Source organism: Urocampus carinirostris, chromosome 3 (assembly GCF_059441175.1).
Source record: "Urocampus carinirostris isolate Australia breed hairy pipefish chromosome 3, RoL_Ucar_1.0, whole genome shotgun sequence".
Classification (NCBI taxonomy): Eukaryota; Metazoa; Chordata; class Actinopteri; order Syngnathiformes; family Syngnathidae; genus Urocampus; species Urocampus carinirostris.
The window spans coordinates 31,460,604-31,481,951 of NC_142351.1; the positions used below are offsets into that span (position 1 = coordinate 31,460,604).

At 39.8% G+C, this 21,348-nt stretch overlaps 1 protein-coding gene across 2 annotated transcripts in view; it reads right to left on the bottom strand.

The window, feature by feature from the left end:
* The window catches only part of LOC148369444 (cholecystokinin receptor-like), a 47,430-nt gene that overhangs the window by 14,723 nt on the left and 11,359 nt on the right, over positions 1–21,348 (bottom strand). For both annotated transcript variants that reach the window (XR_015849878.1, XM_088329947.1), the window contains exon 2: positions 13,435–13,683. Coding sequence is in view for 1 of the 2 variants with exons in the window: in XM_088329947.1 (XP_088186073.1) it covers positions 13,435–13,683 (249 nt within the window). In the remaining variant the exon portion in view is untranslated. The remainder of the gene's footprint in view (positions 1–13,434; positions 13,684–21,348) is intronic.

Sequence of the window (21,348 nt, forward strand, 5' to 3'; positions counted from 1 at the left end):
AATCCTTTCAATTGTGGACTCCCAAATCTACTAATTGTGGACTGAGCAATTCGGAAAAACGCTGGACTGTGTAATGTAAGATCAAACATTCGGGAACTCTGTTTGACCCTCACAACAACACCCCCCAGCCCCCCCCCCCACCCCTGCCGAGGACAACAAAGTCAGTTAGTACTTTGTTCCTTTGTTTCTTTGTTTCCTTATCCTCACTGTAAATGTGGGACTGGAGTCGTCCAATTTCGTTGTCACAGCATATCCCATGTTGTAACAATGACAATAAAGGCATATTCTATTCTATTCTATTCTATTCTATAATTGTTTAGTTCACTTAAAAAATGTCCCCAACAAAGCCAAGACTGAACCTGAACCCTTGATAATCAGAAACAATGAATTTACTGCAACTGGGGAAAGAATTACGCAGCACGCAGCGCAGTGGTTAGCACGTGTGCGGCACAGTTCTGAGGTCATGAGATCGAATCTCCTGTGTGGGGTTTGCATGCACATGCATGTTTTTGGAATGTGGGAGGAAACCAGAGTGCCCGGAGGAAACCCACGCAAGCAGGGGGAGAACATTCAAACTCCAAACAAGGAAGCTACGGTAGCTGGACCTGAACCCTGGACCTCTACATTGTGCGCGCAAACCACCCACTTGTCTACCATCTAATAAATCATTTTGTTATTCAAATGACATTTTATTTGAAAGAAATATCAAGGTCAAATACTAATTAATACAAATATAATCAAATCCTACATTTTTTTGTTTGTTTGTGGGTAATCATTATTTTTTTCCAATGCATAGTTCATGATGATATACCCTATAGGTGTCAGGGCTGATACCAGATTGAATAGACTGTGTGAAAATTGACTCTTGGAAAGAGTCATTCCTAAGACTTAAAAAGTGGTCGGCGGCGCCCTCTGTTGGCTGCGGCTGCATCGGCTCGCTACAACGGGTCAGGTGCAATCGACATTTCGTTCTGTGTACATTGTTACACAGAATGACAATACAAGGAAATTATTATTATTATTATTATTATATTGGCTCTCTAACTGCTATCAATACTCACCCATCCCTACCACAATCCAATTGTGATTGTTTAGTTGGATTTGTTATTACACAGACTGATCATTAACAAGATTATGTCCCAGATTTTCATCCGCAAGCATGTGTTTGAATTTAATTTTCCTAAAATGAGACTTTTTTTTTCATTTTCTGAGTAGTCACATGTTGCAGGGGCCTGGGAGTTTGCCAGTCTGGGTGAGACGTGCCAGACTTGCACAAATGGTTACCCGACTCAATTAGATTGCATTATGACGGCAGGTTTCCTACTGAATGATGGAGAAGGAATGAGTGGGTTCATTGCACAGCCAATTGTTGCCAGACTCTTCTAAAAAGCTCAACTATCTAATGCTCTAAACTGAAGGGTTAGCGAATTGCCGAATCAAATCAAGTCCAGATCCATTCAAGTTGTTCCTCGGGCAACAGTCCATTTCCATGCAAAATTGCTGGAGGATAATGAAAGAGCTGCTAAAGTCATTTTTCAATCAAGATCAGCCTTATTATTTTATTAATCTCTCAGTCTATAAGAAATAAAAAAGCTAAGGAATTTCCAAGACTGCTCAAAAGCCGTAGTCAAGTATCTCTCTTCCCGCCTTGCACATCTTTCATTTTTCCTTCACTATGCAAATTAAATGAGCTCATTGTTGATGATGCCCTAAAACATGAATGAGCGCGAGTCAATTCCTACCCTTGAAAAGCTGTTCTGGGCCCAAAATCCATTATGCAAAAGGTAGCTTTGGGGCAAAGTAAGACTGAACCGCCATGTTGACGGCTAATTGTCTCATCGCACTGGCAGCAACACCACAAAAGCAATTAAATGGTAGGGCTGGGCAATTAATCAAATTAAATTGATTAACTTGTTGTTTTAAAAATATTCAATTTGAAAATGTTCCTATATTCTTAATATCAAAAGTTAGGAATTTATGAGTTTTTCTTAAAATACTCTCTCTCTCTCTCTCTCTCTTTCACTGTCTCTCTCTCTCTGTCTCTTTATCTTTTTGTCTCTCTGTCTCTGTCTCTCTCTCTCTCTCGTCACAGCTGCTGTCCTGTTTCAGTGCTCTGTCCCCCTTGCTTTCTCGCTAATTTGTTGTCCTCCTAGTCACATTTCTTTTGGTCATTCAGTGTACCAAACCCCGTCCTGAATTCACAGATCAAGGGTTCTGCCTAATGAACTAATAAACTGTTGAATAATCTACTTAGGTTAACTGGATCACTGAACCTTTCGTCTTTCTATTGAAATGAAATGAAATGAAATGATCTGCATTTATATAGCGCTTTTCAAGTCAATGACCTCCCAAAGCGCTTTACATTGTGCTTCACATTTCCCAATAGCGGCCGTGATCTGTGCAGCCATGTAAGGCGCTAACCTGCTTATTGGGGGTATTGGGGGTTCAGTGTCTTACCCAAGGACACTTTGTATTGCGTCTGTTTGCCTCTGGTGTTGTGGATATTGTTGCCTCTCTGCCTGTGGTTCCGTGTACTGTATCCTGCCCTAATAAAGCACTACAATTTTATCATACTAAGCTGTGCTTCTGCATTGTGCTTTTGCATCCTCCCGAGTGAGTTTATGAAGACAATAGATAGTAACTAGTTAACTGAGACATTTAAGTAAGTTTGTCGCAACTTGTTAACATTCTGTTAAAAGTACTTTTTTCCTGTCTCAACATTTTGGATGTTGTATATTTTCCTAACAAAATAGTTTCTTTTGATATTTATCAAGGCTTTTTTTTTCTCCAAATCAGAGCCCAGCAATTTCAGATGTTTTTGTCATCTGATTCCCAAGGACAGAATAGCTGATGTCAATGATAGCAGCAACAACAGCATATGTTTTTGTGGCTTTTTATTTGGGCAGAGCACAAAAAACATTTAACACTAATTCATCAAAGGAAACAACAAAATATTTGCATCAAAAAGCTGTAGAAAACAATGGTATAATAAACATGTGCCCAATGGGAGTAGGTTGAAACACAAGCTTTTGACTGCCTACCCCTACTCCATTTTTAATGCAGGAAATACCTATTCTAAAAAAAAATAAGAAAAAGAAAAAAAAAAGTTTATATATATATATATATATATATATATGTATGTATATATATGTACATGTGTATGTATATATATATATATGTATGTATATATATGTACATGTGTATGTATATATATATATATGTATGTATATATATGTACATGTGTATGTATATATATATGTATATATGTATGTATATATATGTACATGTGTATGTATATATATATGTATATATGTATGTATATATATGTATATATGTATGTATATATGCATGTATATATACATGTATATATGTATATATATATATATATATATATATATATATTTATATATATGTATATGTATGTATATATATATATATATATATATTTATATATATGTATATGTATGTATATATATATATATATATATATATATATATATATATATATATATATGTATACATCCTAATAATATTTCAGGTGAACTATAAATTCAGGTTTTAACATGTTTAACCATCAAAACAGTTGTGTTATTTGTACCCAGATTACGACCAAGCCTAATTGCGTTCTTTTGTAGTCAAATAAGCACTTTCCCTAGGTGTGAATGAGCAAGCGAGTTGTCTGTCCCTGTGTGCCCTGCGATTGGCTGGCAACCAGTTCAGGGTGTCCCCTTCCCACTGCCCGATGATTGCTGGGATGGGCTCCAGCACCCCCGCGACCCTACTGAGGATAAGCGGTGCAGCTAATGAGATGAGATTAGATGATACACATATATATATATATATATGTATATATATATATATATATATATATATATATATATATATATATATATATATAATGAACCGTACAATACATGAAGGGATTTTAGTCAAATACAGTATATGTCTAGAACAACTCATTACTACAATGTTCTTTGCTAAATGGGATTGTATGCTACTTGTATGGGATATCCAGCTAAGTAGCATGTCTAAGATTCACTGAGAGAAACTTATACTCTTTAACTTGTGTCCTCATTTGTCAGCAGACTGCTGAAGCTTTAATTCTGAAATGGTAGCGCATGAAAGTCAATCACTGGCTTTTAAGTAGTGAAGTAGAATGTGGCTCATTGTCGAGTGTGACCATTGGCTGCCCCAACGAGCACAGTGAAGCTTCTTTAAAAACAAGGCTCTTGTTAGATGTCAAACATGTCGGGGGGAATGTGAAGCTACAGGATGTTTTCTGACAGGCTGTCAGCAACAGCAAGAGCCCTCGCCTGGAAAGTCAGGACTTAATGTAAAACATTCAGATACAATCTACTAGGTTCAAATTAGAAGTTCCGAAGACTTAGTCAGGATCCACACCGGTGTTTTTTGTGCTAAAATTGCCTTGTTTTGCATAGCATCAGGTCCACAACAACTCTTCGATATGTCAAGTTGTCAAGAACAATTTGGAAAGCAAATTCAAAGAGGGCTTTACCAAGGCGGTTCAGCGTGCACTACACAACACACGATGCGATTGCAGGAAAAGAACAATTTTTAAATAATTGGCTGAGTAATTTCACAGGCGAGAGTATGCAGGCATGCAGTGGCTTTCTGATTTATGTTCCCTTTCACCAATGCGTCAAGGAGCTATTGGGTGAAATTAAGGTCTCTATTAATGGCTCCACTGTTTTCAGATTTGCATCTGCTGCCCGTTAAGTAGGAAACCAGCAAGGAAAATATTCAGAGCTTTGATGACACCATTTTGCAAGCAGTTATAGTACAACTATGTCACTTTTGACAATTAAGACTTCGGGTCATAAACAGGTTTGTTGTCTGTGTTTTAAATGAAACTTATGTTCTAAATTAGTGCTGCAACAACGAATCGACAGAATTGATTAAAAACGATGATTAAAAGTATTGGCAACTAATTAGATCATCGATTCGTTATTTCACGTGATTTAGGAGCCACCAAGAACATCAAATCAGTGCAAATTAGAGTGCACACCATTTCGTTGTGAAGCTGGGAATTGTAGTACCGTTTCAGAGGGCGTCTAGAAAGTTTTTAGACAAAAAGTTACATTTTTTATATACTAGATTTTGAACATTGCGTCATTTACAAACAAAATTGACATGAACGTTTCAACTTTGTTGTGTTTGACTGTTTCATCATGAAACGTTAACAATTTTCAAGGGAAAAGACAGAAATACAGAAATTATTTATAGAAAATAAGTATAGAATAAAGTAAAAAGAAAAATAATAATAACGACATGTTTAACTCTACCCAAGGGGTAAATTCTTGAGCATATATCATTTTCATATTGGCATTGTTTATCATATTCCAAAATGTAACCCCCAAAAACAAATTTGTTTACAACATTTTGAAAAGTGGGTTTGTTTAAAATTTTGATATATTTTTTTGGGGGATTAAAAAAAATCTACGCAAATTGAAATTTACTGCTTTTTCTTTTTTGTTTTGTATGATAAGTCCAAATTTGATATGATCTGTGGATAAGGTGGTAGAGAAAGAGTATCTTACATATTTGCAGGCGTATAGCATACATTTCTATGCATATTTTTTTATTATCAAGTTAATTGACACTTCTAATTTTCATTTCGTTTTATTTGATAAAATACTTTGTTTTGTGCACTATCGTCCAAAACTTTAATATTTGAAAAAATAGGAGGGAAATTAGAAATCCAATAAATCGAAAAAATACTTGACCGATTCATTGATTAAGAAATTAATTGTTTGTTGCAGCCCTATTCTAAATCAAGAATATACATTGTTTTTTTTTTAGATACAGCCACTAGTCGTTTCTTTAGTTTTTGTTTGAATGTGTGGGACATTTTAGAACAATCCCTGAAATGATGCAACAGGCATTTTTTTTAACTTACGTTGTTCACCATTCAGTTTACAGTCATTAATGTTTCCAACAGGAAATTAATGTAAATTATTGGATATTATTATTATTATGAGAATAAATAATTAAATAAAACCTTACCAAAGACGATGTAAGACAGAGGTCGGGAACGTATGTCAGATACAGCTATTTTCATGAGTACATCTGCCTCGGAGATAAACTGAAGACTGATTATCCATTCTGTGGCTTTCCAGTTTTAGTGTATGTAAAGCCTAACAGAACTGAGCAAGCGTGTGGATAGGAGAGTACTAGGTTGGTTTGGACACAAAGGGAGGATGGATGAGGAGCGAATTTTGAAGAGGATCTACAGAGCAGAAGTAAATGGAAGGAGACCAAGAGGAAGGCCGCGATTGACGTGGATGGATGGTGTTATGAATGCACTGCAGGAAAAAGGTCTAAATCTAGTGAAAGCTAGAGCTCTTGTTGGCGATAGGAATGAGTGGAGAGGTGTTGTAAAAGGATAGGGGTGTGTTTAGACGTGTTCTAATGGATGGGCAGGTCACCTGTATGATGCAGCAGAGGAAAACCAGTGAAAGCTGTCGGGCCCTTCTGTTGAACAAAAGAGTGTGTTGTGTCACCCTGACCCGAGTGACATGGCCGCTTTCTTGTGTCCGGTTTCATCTGGAGGGACGAAAGCCTGACCGACTTGGGTGCTGAGGTAACTAACTTGTTTGGGTGTTTGAGCATTTGGGCTGGCCATGGTCCAAAAATGTTGGTGTTGGTCTTACTATCAGTCACCCCTCTTGAGGGATATGACCAAGGTAGATAGATAGATAAAGCCTAACAAGATGGTGAGTAGGTCGTTTGATCCAGAACATATAAGGCAAGGTTTTAGCTATAGTTAACACTTAAGGTGTTACACAAACAGACCACTTTTTTACTATTTATTTTTACAGAATCCTTTATATGGAAAGTCATTAAATAATCTAAGTTAGCTGTTGAGACACTTTATGACAAAAGCCCACATAATAAACTATAAATACCTGAAAACGCCAGGCAAGCACCCAGAGAAATCTGATTGGGTGACCAGTACGGGTGGGAGGATCTCAGCACACATAGCTCACTCCACTAAATACAACTGTATCTTTCTCTTTGGCAGTGTTTTATGACATTTCAAAAAAAGAACTCTGTTCGTAACTTGTTTTGAAAGGATTATTTACGATAGAAATGACGGTCAGAACTAGCCTGAATGATCTTACTGCGGGAGAGACAAATTGTAAGTGGTATATTTGTTGATATATAGGGCACATTTTTAACCAATTTAAAGTCAAGGTGCCACACCCAAAAAACTTGTATTGGCTGTACATCACTAAGGAATATTTTATTTGGAAGCTCATTAAATAACATGAGATCATTGTTGAGACAATTTATGCTGAAAAGCCACATCGATGATTGGGTGAGTGGTAGGGATCGGTGGATCTATGCAAAGAGAGCAAGCACTCCCTCCTGTCTCTCGTCCTGCACCCTCTGCGTGGAATGTAATTATGTCGGGATCCTCGTTTACAGAATTTTGTGACATATTTACAAAATAACTGCTTGCACCTTGAAACCATTATTTGTGACAAAAATGATGGTCAAAATTAGCCTTAACACTCTAAAGTAAGGGCAAGGGGAAGACAAATTTTAAGTGATGTACAGACGCTCCTCTTCTTACGACCGTTCGACTTAAGAAAAACGGTAGATACACACATTTTTTTCGGGATATCGAAAAATACTTGGACATTGCTGTAAGTTAGATTCTTTATTGTGTGCACCTTTTTCCGATTAGAGGACATTACTGTAGTGCTTCTTTCCGCCGCTACTGGCATGTGGTGGCGCTGTGAGAGGTCACCCAGCCTCCACCCTGAAGAAGAAATACGCTTCCTCTTCCTAGTATGTGTGTAAACTTTCTATACTTTATCTCCAGCGTGCCAAGAGCTTTGACATTTTTATTGTTTAAAATCTCATCAATTCAATATGGTTGGTGTAAAGTGTAAAGAAGAGGCGAGCCGTTTCATTTGAAATGAAAGTGGAATATGGAAGCTTGATGCGGTTGAGAAAATGGTTGGATCGCTATTTTTCGGCCACTTTTTACCACGGAGGAGGAAGTCGCCTAACACTTGAAGGCCATCTTCCAGTAGTAAGTTAAACTTAACCTTATTTATCTTTATGGAGCATATTATTCGATGAAATGTTTATTGTTTGTACAAAACAATACAGGTAACTTATATAAGCCTTAAACATACATATATAGACCTTAAACATACATTCCATACAAAATATAGCACTGAAGCAACTTTCGAACAAATTCAACTTACGAACCTTCGTAAGTAGAGAGTGTAAGTATTTATATGTGACATAGGCTCTGGCATGATTCTTATTTTATAGATTTAATCAAATCATCAAACATCACACTGTGACATGAAATTTGCCATAGCCTTAGCTGTAGTCTGGAGAGCAGGTTCGGTGGTTTTGTTGAGTTTTGACTGAAATAAAATCAAATAAAAAAAAAATAAAAAAAACAGACTTCTTTGATTTCATGGCTCATCTGGTCAAAAAGGTTCCTGAACCCTGATATAAGATGATGTGTATTGACAAAAATAAGCAGATAATTCTGCAAAAGTGTAATCAATTCAGTCGCACGGTTTGATGGAGGGAAATGGATGCTATTTCTTTATATCGCAGTGCAAAAATACCCTAAATCACTCAAAGCGATCTAGACAACATTAAAAAGTAAAAATATTGTCGGCCAGTGTTATTCACCAGTGCACTTTTTATTCACCAGTTAGATAAAATGTGTGACAGCCCCAAGGACACAGAAACTCAGGTTGGAATTAAACCAGCAACCCTCGGGATAACAAACAATCTGCTCTACCCTCTGAGCAACAGGTGTTCAACAGGCGGCCCGCGGGCCAAATCAGGTCCGCTAAGGGATTAAATCTGGCCCGCGAGACAACACTCAGAGAAGCGCAAGAGAAAAACAAGCTGCAGGTTGATATATGTCAACTTGATATTGCCAAAGAAAGGTGCCTCGAACAAAGACACTGTACTTGTATTTCTTTTTTTCTCTCTCTCTCTCTCTCTCTCTCTCTCTCTCTCTCTCTCTCTCTCTCTCTCTCTCTCTCTCTCTCTCCCTCTTTTCCACCCCTTTTCTCCCACTCTCTGTCTCCGTCTCTTTCACTCTCTGTGTCTCTCTTTTTCTCTTCCTTTGTTGCTCTTTGTCTCTTTCTCTCTTCCTACCCTTCGTGCTTTCTTTTCTCTTTTCTCTCCTTCTGTCTTTCTATCTCTCTTTGGATTTCTTTCTTCCACTCCCTTCCTTTTCCCCCTCTCTCACGACTTTTTAACTTTTGTTTCTCACGCTCTCTCCCTCTCTCTCTTTCTTTGTCCCACCCTCTCTCCGTTTCCCTCCCTCTTTCTCTTATTTCTTTATCTCTCTTTTTCTTTCTCTTTAATCTACTAGTCCGGCCCCCGACAGAATGTTTGTTCTATCTTGTGGCTCCGAGTTAAAATGAGTTTGACACCCCTGCTCTGAAGCATGGACACCATATGTTACTTTTCCTCCAAAATCAAACAATGACATATTATCTTAAAAATCTAGTGCTACATTGAATCAGTCATGGTGGATTACATATCTTCATCATTTTCTTATTTCAATATGTTTTATTTTTCAAATAATCAAGACAAATAGTCTTTAGAACGATTTCATTTATCTGTCACATGCCTTAAGATATTTTTCTCTTTGTAGTATTATTTTTGTTAAGTTACTGCAATAGCAAATTAAAATACAGTAAAGAGGACATCATACCAATACCTCTTTTATGTACTACAAATTTTGACTAGAAAAAAAAGGAGTTGAAAATTTAGTAACTTTAATAAAAAATGATACTTAAAATTACTATTACTATACTAGAAAAACGAATTTAAAATAGCATATTATGCATAAATATATGTGTGCTTTTCAAAATTATCATTTTTAAAATTTTACAAGAAAAACAAGATACAAATAATGTAAAATTAAAAAAATACATTATTACTTAAAATTACCAATATAGTTTTATAATATTTTCCCCCCATTGTACCTTAAATGGATGGTTAGTTCTTAGTGCCTACAACTATAAAATCTTCACACAGTTAAAAAAAGCAAGATTGATTCAAACATTAACAAAAATGCATGACCTGTCATAAAAATGTGATTAAAAAAATACTTGATATTCAAGGAATTTGTATTTGATTTACATAAGATAAAATAATTGTCCGCCAACTTGTTGCTACAGGTACCCGGAAAACGAAAACCTCACAAAAATCCTGACAAAAAATGACAAAAAAATGACCAAAAAAATCTGCAGTTTGGTCACTTTCAGTCTCTGTAGTTTGTATTTATCCTTGCCCTTTTTCACATTTGTTTTCACTTGCATGACACAATACAGAGACATCTGGTGATCAAATAATACACACTGTCGTTTTAACCATTTTAATTTTAATGCAACTTATACTCCGGAGAGAGTCATAGTCTTGAAAACGTGATAGATTACAACAGATAAATCAAACTACTATACAGTAAATTCTCCCAGTATCACGGTCTACTTTTGGTGATTTTGATACTTTGCAGTTCTGCAGCAGACAACACACAGCAAATGCTATCACATGGGTAGGTTGCTGAGGGCTTTGTGCTTGGGTGTTGGGTGAACGTGTCTTTCTATATGCATGATAGGCTGATGTATGCCGTCAGTCAAACAGCTGGGCGGGCGCACAAGTCAAAGGGTCCACCCAAAACAAACAGAGGAAAGCAGCTACATCAATTATTTTACATATCGCTTCACTCAAGTAAATTCATCAATTCAATCAGACCGTTAGGAAAGTCAAAAAAGCGCTAAGAAAAGCCTGTATCTCACCCAGGCTAGATCCATTTCTAGTAAAACAGATGACCTGGAGCTTCAACTCGTGGGAAACCTTTACACTCATGACGTTTGTATTTTAACCATCACAGACACCTGGCTAAACCCGAGGATACCCGATGCTAGTATGCAGCTACATCACTATCTTACTCTGAAAGGGGAAGCCCTCCAATTTTGTTTTACTGTTGTATAATGACAATAAAGAGCATTCATTCAACTTAATTATTTCTTGGTTTTATTTGTATATATTATATTTTACTGAGGACAGCACGGCGGAGCAGTGATTAGCGCGTGTGCGGCACAGTTCTAAGGTCTCGGGAACCTCCTGTGTGGGTTCAAATCCAGCTACCGGACTTCCTGTGCGGAGTTTGTATGTTTTCCCCGTGCTTGCGTGGGTTTCCTCCGGGCACTCTGGTTTCCTCCCACATTCCAAAGACATGTATTTCAGGTGGATTGGCCGGTCCAAATTGTCCCTAGGTGTGAATGAGCGAGCGAGTTGTCTGTCCCTGTGTGCCTTGCGATTGGCTGGCAACCAGTTCAGGGTGTCCCCTGCCCACTGCCCGATGATTGCTGGGATGGGCTCCAGCACCCCCCGCGACCCTACTGAGGATAAGCGGTGCAGCCAATGAGATGAGATGAGATATTTTACTGATATCTAATAAATAAATAAATGTTTCCACATTAGAAGTATTGTGGGACACAACCTCCGCAAAAAACAATGGATTATTGAATATTCTTGGCTGGGAAAGAGACTGATTATTTAATTTCAAAATGGACGTTCACCTTATTAATGTAATATAACTTACAATGACACTATATACGAGGGCACGTGGATCATTTGAATTAATTTCTAGTTTTAATAGAATCCAAACCCAAACTGCATTTAAGAAGAGGAGGGGTCCAGAATTACTGGTTAACACAAACTAGGCACTCAGGCAAGTGAGGCTGTCCTTGAGAGTGACACATGCTTTTGTGCCCTGTGAAACATAGATTTGAATTTGACTCATTTCCTTTTTTTGCGTGCAATATCTGAACTAGGTCTGGCATTTGCATCACATAGTCCAGAGGTAGGCAATCTTTTCTGTACCATGGACCGGTTTAATGTCTGACGATAATATCGCGGCCCAGCCCAATAATGCAAGAGTAATAATAACAATAACAACAATAAAAATAATGGAAATATTAATAATAAGCCAAAATCACAGATTCTTTACATCATTGTTTTGTCTGAACTCTTTCCCATAATGCTCAATTTTAACATTGTACAATGTGGCACCGTGAGTAAAAATTGTGTAATGATGAGATAAAATGTTCCTTTGTCATCTTCAACCAAGTTGCCTAGTGGTTAAAATTCAGTGTTGTCACTGAAGCGATCCGGGTCCGTAATATTGGAATATAATATTGTGAATGTGCTTAATTGCTGTTGAGATTGTCATGATTGTTTTCTGTTTTTAGTGTCAATAAATTTGTTCAAACCAAAAAAAAAAAGCCAAAAAAAAGATCCGGGTCCGATTCACATTGCATCCAATGCTGAGCAAATTAGTTCAACAAAATTAGTTGACTGATCCAACACTACTTGATTACTGTGATTTACTACCATAACACCTAATTGTAAAGCACACCCAACTTTAAATCGTTATTGAGTGAAAAATAAATGCGTGCACACCCTTGCTAGTTTGCGGATTGGTTATCGCTGGTTCACTGCTTCGCGGATTTTGAATTGAATAAATGTCCTCATTGACATATCGTGCATTGTGTGCTGATAGACAGCAGACAGCTGGGGCAGATTAGGGAGGGCTCTCTGTGTTGTGTGGGTTTGACTCTCTGTTATGGCTTGTGTATGCTGTCAATCAAAAAGCCGGGGTGACGGACGCAGTCAATGTGTCCACCCAAAACAAACTGTGGAGCATACTGCCAGATAGCTCTTAGCAAATTCATCGATCAAATCAATTAAATCGGACTTCTGAGAAAGTTAGAAGAGCGCAAAGAAATGGTGATCACTAGCAGTTGCTCTGTGGATTATTTTCGGGTTTGAGAAGCTACTGTGGCAGCGTCAAGGAAAAGGATCTAGCAGTACTGCAGGTCCGGCCTACTGCTAGAGCCAAGCTAACAACAATCATAAGCTACCTTTGCGGAGCCTGTATACATTACCTAGGAAACGGATGGAAAACTACTACATTCAGGACTCTTGTATTTTTAATCATTATGGAGACTTGACACCCAATGCTAGCGAGCATTTAGCCAGCCACTCTCTTTTATGGAATGGCAACGCTACTTAGTGGATTTTCCATTTTTGCAGTTGGTACTGGTCCCCATTAACCGCGCAAACTGAGGGAGCTCTGTATATGCAAATACATACGGTACTAGCGAGAAATAGTTTTTTTTCCATTCCAACAGTACCAAACGACCACGGCCCGGATACCTCTCCGCAGCAAGGTGGTTGCAGACCACTGACCTAGTCTGCTGCGTGTAATCCTCGATCCTACTCATTACAGCTGAATTTTAGCAAGAAGCTGGTGGATGGCGCAGCACGACTAGCTTTTTCTTTTCGCCAAATTGAAAGCACGCACTTCTGCCACGCCGCTTTTGTCGGGCCTCCAATCGTAAGCCTTCTTACCCATGAAGTAGGCGACAGTCTTGCACATGGCGGCCCCGAAGATGAAGTCCTCCAGGATGTTGGGGATGAGCGTGAAGGGCATGCAGAAGATGGCCATCATCAGGTCACTGATGGCAAGCGAGAGCAGGAAAGAGTTTGTGACCGTCCTCATGCGCTTGTTGAGAATCAGCACCACGATGATCAGAAGGTTGCCGAAAACGCTCAGGAGGAAGATGAGCAAATACAGAACCACACGCAGCGTGTCCATCTCTGAGGAGAAAAAAAGAGGAATCTTGTGATGGATGTCAAGTAACACGCCCCGTGTTAGCAGGTCGGTGGTGACTCGTGTCTTAAATCAGCTGTAAAATACACTAAAAACAATAATACAAGTTTTTTTCTCTTGGTTACATTGTTAGGCTTACTCATCCATGAAATTTTGTTTGAGCATCTGTTTTTTTAATGTAACTCAAAAGAATCATATAAATAACTAAAAAGTTGTTTTGTTACCTGACTATTGCCTGAGGATGTTACAACACGTCTGCTATTTTATTTTGAATAATGATATCTATAATGTTAGGATTGGTTTTGACTCATAGATATTTAAGAACAAAGCTAGAAATCATGTTTTTCAATTTTTATCTTTCTAAAATAACAGGTTTAAATAGTTCAAATTAAAAATAACGTGTTCCTAAAATTAGCAAACTACTATAAAACCTATTTTACTGGACAAAACAAACTTTAAAAAAAACAGAAAAAAAAGAAACAATTCTTTTTTCTTTTTAAATATCTTGTTAAAAATATTTTTATTAAAATAATACTTAAGAAGATCCATCCATCCACCGCTTATCCTCACTAGGGTCGCGGGTGTGCTGGAGCCCATCCCAGCTATCTTCGGGCAGTGGGCAGGGGACACCCTGAACTGATTGCCAGCCAGTCGTAGGGCACACGAAGACAGAAGACTCACTCACTCATTCACGCCTAGGGACAATTTGGACCAGCCAATTAACCTGACATGCCTGTTTTTGGAATGTGGGAGGAAACTGGATTGCCCGGAGGAAACCCACTCAAGCACGAGAAGATCAACATTATACCAGAAAAACATGATAAAATGTTATGATATTATAAAACCTATTTTACTAGGAAAAACTATTTAAACATAACGGAAAATTTAAAAATACTTAAAACAAGTAAAACTATTGAATTACTTGTTTTACTAGGAAAACAAGTTTACAATTTTAAAATATCAAGATAATGAATAAATTAAATTTTTAATTCTATTTCTCAATAAGTAAAGTTAAAATACTGTGATATTTCTCCACACAAGATGAATGAATTCCCAGATTGTGCTGGTATCTAGAATGTCTTGTATCTCGAGCGATTATTCGCAATTCTAAATTACTGAAAAACAATTAATCTGTTCCCGGCCTCCCAAAAGCTCTAAGATAACCCTGAAGAGCTATAAAACTCAGCTTCCTGATTACTGAAAACATAGTCAAATAGTAATTGAACATAAACATAAGTTAGATAACATAAATTGAAAAGGTCTCGCCACCCCGTATGATTTCTTACATAAGTGCGCGGGATCAGGTCCTCATGGTGGGAAACGTACACGCTAATTGGGACGAGCTGATGCTGGCGGTGAGCATTCTCAAGTGGAAGCATCTGGAATTTTTCAGAACTTAAATTTTTCTCCTATGTCGGGCAAGATTTTTGCTCGAAAGACATCTCGTATCTTGAGGTGCTCATATGTAAAGGTGACAAAATGTTTACTTAAGATGAACAGAATAATCATCGTACTTTCGTTACAAGAAAATAAAGCACGTAGAGAAGTTATTTAGGAGGTCATTCATCAGAATTATTTCCTCCGCTCGGGCCCACAGAGAAAAATATGAAGACGGAATCAAATGTCAGAAGGTAATTGGAACATTCATCTCCGCTGACAGAAATGCAGATGAACTTCTGTGGGCAGGTTCTCATCTGACCCCGCTGACGTGCCGACCTCAAATAAATTGAGCTGAAGGGACGGAAAGCCGATCGGCATTAAAGACTCCCGAGTCGCAAAACAAACAGATTAGCGTTCAGTGTCAATATTTGTCAGCACTGACATGAAGCAACGAACAAGCTTTATCAGACTTCTTAAGGAAAGCGTTTGTCAAACCAGAAAGTGGAGATTCGAATTCAATATCCGCCTTAAAAGTTCAAATCGATATCTGCAGGCGGGGTTTTCCTCAAAACACGGCAAACGTTATGGATATCGTTTTTGGGGGGCTGCGCCCTGGACCTGTCAGGACCGTCCGGTTTGAGAGTGAAAGCATGTGACAGGACGAGGTCGAGAACGTCCGAGCTTAGTGCTGACGGAGCGTTCTGATTAACGATGGTGACGAGGCACAAGTGGCGAGTGCCTCAAGACACGTTTTGGCATGGCAAGTCAGCCTGCATCGCGGCCAGGCCCACAATGATTAAGCATTAACTGCCTTCAGTAGTCTGGACTTGGGTCCAATCCAAATGCATCCTGTTACCGTATTTTCCCGGACAAAAGGTTGCAGTTTTATTTAATAGTTTGGCCGGGAGGATTTATGTGTGAAATTATTAACACAATATTAGATCGTTTTACATCTTATTTTCCCACTAAACCATCTATCCATCCATCCATTATCTGTATCCTCAGGAGGGTCGCGGGAGTGTTAGAGCCCATCACAGCCGGCTTCAAGCAGTGGGCAGGGGACACCCTGAACTGGTTGCCAGCCAGTCGCAGGGCACACAGAGACATACAACTCACTCGCTCGTTCACAGCTAAGGACAACTTGGACTGGCCAATTACCCTGAACTGCATGTTTTTGGATTGTGAGAGGAAAGCCACGCAAGCACGGGGAGAAGATGCAAACTCCAAACAGGAAGGCTGGTAGCTGGATTTGAACCAATTACCTCACAACTGTGCCGCGTAGGCGCTAACCACTTGTCTTCCGTGCTGCCCACCCACTAAACCTTACGTGTGAAATTATCAACAACAAATTATACCAATTTACATGTTATTTGTTCACAATAAACTGCAAAATGGGCTCTCTAGGCCTGCGTTGATAATTTCAACATTGCTGGTAATTTGTAAAAACAACTGAGAAGGGGCTGAACAAAAATGTCACCGGAAACAAAATCATATTTCGCAGATTACAAGCTGCAAATTGTGTAATAAGCAGTTGAAAACGGTAATTGAGCAGGTGAAAGAAAGTTTGGAGTCAGCGAGAAAGGGACGGGCAAAAAGTCGAGGTGACACTGAGTCTTTTGAAGCAACTTAGAAGCGGAAAGAGGCATTTCGTCAACCTCCCAGAGTTGGATAAATTGTTTAAAAGTGACACAGTCAAGATTTCATTGGATTTAGTCATTTGGAGTTAAACTGAACGGCGGCGCAGTGTTTAGCACGTCTGCGGCACAGTCATGGGTTCAAATCCAGCTTCCAGCCTTCCTGTGCAGGGTTTGCATGTACTCCCTGTGCTTGCGTGGGTTTCCTTCGGGCACTCCGGTTTCCTCCCACATTCCAAAAACATGCATGTCAGGTTAATTGGCTGGTCCAGTTTGTCCCTAGGTGTCAATGAGCGAGTGAGTTATCTGTCTCTGTGTGCCCTGCGACTGACTGGCAACCAGTTCAGTATGTCCCCTGTCCACTGATAGCTGGGATGGGCTCCAGCTCCCCCGTGACCCTACTGAGGATAGGCAATGAGGAGAACAGATGGATGGAGGAGTTAAACTGATGGCTTGGTAAACCTGTTAGCATGTTCTTAATGCTGGAGTTATCCGAATAACGTTGTTACTGACATTACCAGGCATGTCAGTCATGCAACATTATTATACCATACACCTATTCAGCCTGTTGTTCTGTATTTTATTTTAATTTTAAGTTGCCTTTCAAGATGACATGCATGTTTTTGGCATTAGATTTTATCAAATAAATATCCCTCAACAACGCGACTCATACTCCAGGTGTAGCTCATCTGTGTTTCTTTTCTCTTAATTATACATTTTTTTGGCTGATGCAATTTCTAAACTTGAGTGACTTGTAGTCAGGAAAATACGATATTTGTGTAATCATATATCGTATTTGGGAGCTATTGCCAGAAAATTCTGACAAAAAGGACGCAATATAGTTGATTACCTGCTTAAACCCGGCACACACGTTGCGGCATCTGCGTTGTTGATTTTGGCGTTGACACCGTGCCCCAGCCCAAAGTGAGAACGGGCCTAAAAAAATCGAGCCCGACTTGACCCGGACCAGCCAGTTTTAAATCCTTACCCAGCGCGACCCTGTCAACTGGCTTGATTTGCTGGAGGGAACCCGACGCAAACCCAAAATTTCACATTTTATTTGTAAGGACTTTAAGATGATGAGAGATCATTTGGGCCGACCCCGCCCCTTGCCATGCACCCGATTTGCTGGGTCCAATGGCACTGGCCGCTGCCGAGCACAGTAGGCGCAGGGAGCTAGTGTTACAAGCAGTGAGAAAAACAATTTGGGAGATTATTTTTTTACATGAAAGCGGTGATACAATTAATATTGACAGATTTTGAAACAAAATTACTTTTTAATAACACTTCAGGGAAAATTTAGATGACGGACAAACAAAAATTAATTTTGAAGATGTGTTTTTCCTACTAGACAGCAGCACTATTTAAAAAGAGCATCCTTATTATAAAGAAAAAAAAATACCAAATACGAAATAATATATACCATCCACAGGGGCAGCAGCCTCTGCAGGGAAGCCCAGAACTCCCTATCCCCAGCCACTTCATCCAGTTCATCTGGCAGGGTTCCAAGACGTTCCCAGGCCAGCCTGGAGACACAGTCTCTCCAGCGAGTCCTGGGTCGTCCCTGGGGCCTCCTGCCAGTGGGACATACTCGGAACACCTCCCAAGGGAGGCGTCCAGGATGCTTCCTCATCAGATTCTCCAGCGACCTCAACTGGCTCCTCTCAATGCAGAGGAGTAGCAGCTCTACTTTAGTCATGGCCCACAGTTCATGACCACAGGTTAGTGTAGAAACATAGATCGGCCAGTAAATCGAGAGCTTTACTTTTCAGCTCACCTCTTTTTTAACCACAACAGACCAATAAGCGGGTTGGTACTCTGAACTGCTGTTTGGTGCATAAGCACATACAACAGTAGGGACCCGTATCCCCACCCTATGGCAGAAGATGGCTACCTTCTCATCTCCTGGGGTGAAACCCAACGTACAAGAGCTAAGCCGTGGGGCAACTAATATGCCCACACCAGCTCTGCGCCTCTCGCCATGGGGAACTCCAGAGTGGAAAAGAGTCCAACCCTTTTCGAGAGGTCCGGTACCACAGCCCAAGCTGTGTGCGGAGGTGAGTCCGACTATATCCAGTCGAAACTTCTCAACCTCAAACACCAGCTTGGGCTCTTTCCCTGCCAGAGAGGTGACAATCCGTGTCCCAAAAGCCAGGTTCTGTAGCCGGGATCAGTGCGCGAAGGACCCCTCCTTTGGTTGCTACCCGGCTCTCTACAAAACCCGACCCCTTTGGCCCCTCCCACAGGTAGTGAGCCCACTAGTAAATTCAATCATAAATAAAACGATAAATGAATCAGAGGCTTTGCTATAGATTAAATTAGGTGGTTATTTTTATTTTGAATATTTGTGTCTTATATTTGGTCCCTCCCAATACAATTTTATTGTACATCAAAATTAGTGAGGGTTTACAAGATATACATTGCCCTGTTGTCAGACCAATTTTATAACGCTCTCCCAAAGCTCGTCAGAGCTCCTAAGGGAACATGTTTATTCCGCAACAGGATTTCATTACACTTTCAAACACATGGGATTTCAACCCCCTGCTGCCACCTTCACATAAAAAGCAGTAGTTTGTGATCATTACAAAAGCAATCACAGAATAATCAACCTCAGTGGGGGACATTTTATTCACATTTCACCCTTCACCAAGGCTGTATAAAAGTAAATCTGCGCTTGGCCAGTGTGTTATCGCCTAATTGGTACTAACAAGAAAAATAAAACGTCTGGCCGCTATACAGATGTTGGTCACGCCGGCTTGAAAATGCTATCGTCCGCTCGACTCGCTAGGTCTTAGCTACTTGCTCTGTTCGTGTCGACTCCCTTAGCTTTTTGCATAGCGTTTCAAAGTGTCGTTGTGACACACCGCAGCCGAGCTGAGGAATCTGCTGCACGTCTGACAGAAGATCATAGAATAGCGCGCCATCATTTGGCTTCCTCGCGGGCGCCATTAAAGTTTCAACGCCTCGTCTCGTTGGGTTTTATCGCCGGGTGACAATGAGACGCTTGGCAGAAGATTGCCAAGCATGATAGACTGGATCAAATAACCTCCCCGCAAAGATGGTCTGTTAATGAGCAGTAAAAATCGACGAGGCCACACTGCAATATTTCGACTGTCGTTCTCGGAACGACTGTCAGTTTTATCCAAATGTGAATCACAGCTCAATCGTTTGTGAGTGATAACGCAATATTGCTGTTTTGATAATAACTTCTTTTAGATTCAATACGGTGAATTTTGCTTGGATTTGAGATTTTTTAATTCGCATAACAATAATTCAGTTGTCGCTAGTCAGTGACATGCAGACATTTTGGGGGCAAGTGCTTGGACTAAGAAATGGGCGTTTTGTCAAGTGTAATTTGACCTATTCATAAAAAAAAAAAAAGCACAAAATTGGTGGGTCCGCTGAGCGCAGTGGAACTGACCTCCCCTGAAGACACAGTCTCCAACTGGTCCTTGGCTAGCGCTGTTCATACAAAACCCAAATGCAACAGGATGGATAGAAAATACGTCTGGATCCTCGTTTGCAATATTTAGTGACATTTTTACAAAATAACTTTGCTCGCACATTATTTTGAAAACAATTTTAGGACAAAATGAGTCCCAACACTAAGTTGCCCGGAAGGAGATTAATTTTAAGTGGTGCATTTAAAATGATCTGAGACATAGGCTCTGTTATTATTAATATTATATAGATTTTTGTCACAATCACATGTATTGGGAACACCTGTGCTCAGGTTTTTGGCGCCAACAGCCAGGACTGCTGATTGGTGCACCCTGTACATTTAAATCCCCAGCTTCCGGTAACACTTTGTCAGATTGTACTCATGCTACCAGAGGCGTGTTCAGGAGAGTGATCAGACATGTAGTCTCTTGATAATCGCTTGCCACGCACTGCTGAACGTTTTGTAATCGCTCACTGTGATGCCTTACTGATCCAAAATGGCCGACGACAGTACAATGGATTTCGTTCTACAGCTTGCTTTGAGCGAGTTGGCTGATATGAGCGACAGTTCGCATATTGACACAGTTAAGGTTATCCTAAACGCAGTGGAAGGGTCATACCTGTCTTGCATTGTTCACAAACATTACCAGGCAATGTAAGACGATATATTACATCGCCAACAGCACTCGTCAGGGTGAGATCCTCCATCTTCTGCACTGTCGACGCCATGTTGGAAATCAAAGTAAGCGGTCTTTCTCCCGTGATTACTCGGGCACGCGAGCGCTCAATAATCACTGGCCGTTCAGAAGCTAGCGATAGCTCGCGATAGCAATCACTCACTCTCCTGAACACGCCTCTGTTGTTCAGTGAGCCCGTACCTCTGACTCTTTGCCTGCTCCCTGTTTTCTTCTGATTGATCTCCGTTGCCGACCCGTTTCTGTAATCTGCCCTGCTCGTCTGACTCCTGAACTCTTTTCCGAATACTACGACGCCCTTCTTCTCCAGCCCCGGCCATCAACACTACGATTACGCCTGTCCGCGACCATTCCCGCCAAACCTTCACCTGCCTGTCAAGTTCCGTCAATCCGCAGACCAATGGATCGAAGAATCCCACCTTGTCATTTCCTTCCTTTCAATAGAATAGAATAGAATAGAATAGAATAGAATAGAATATACCTTTATTGTCATTGTTACAAA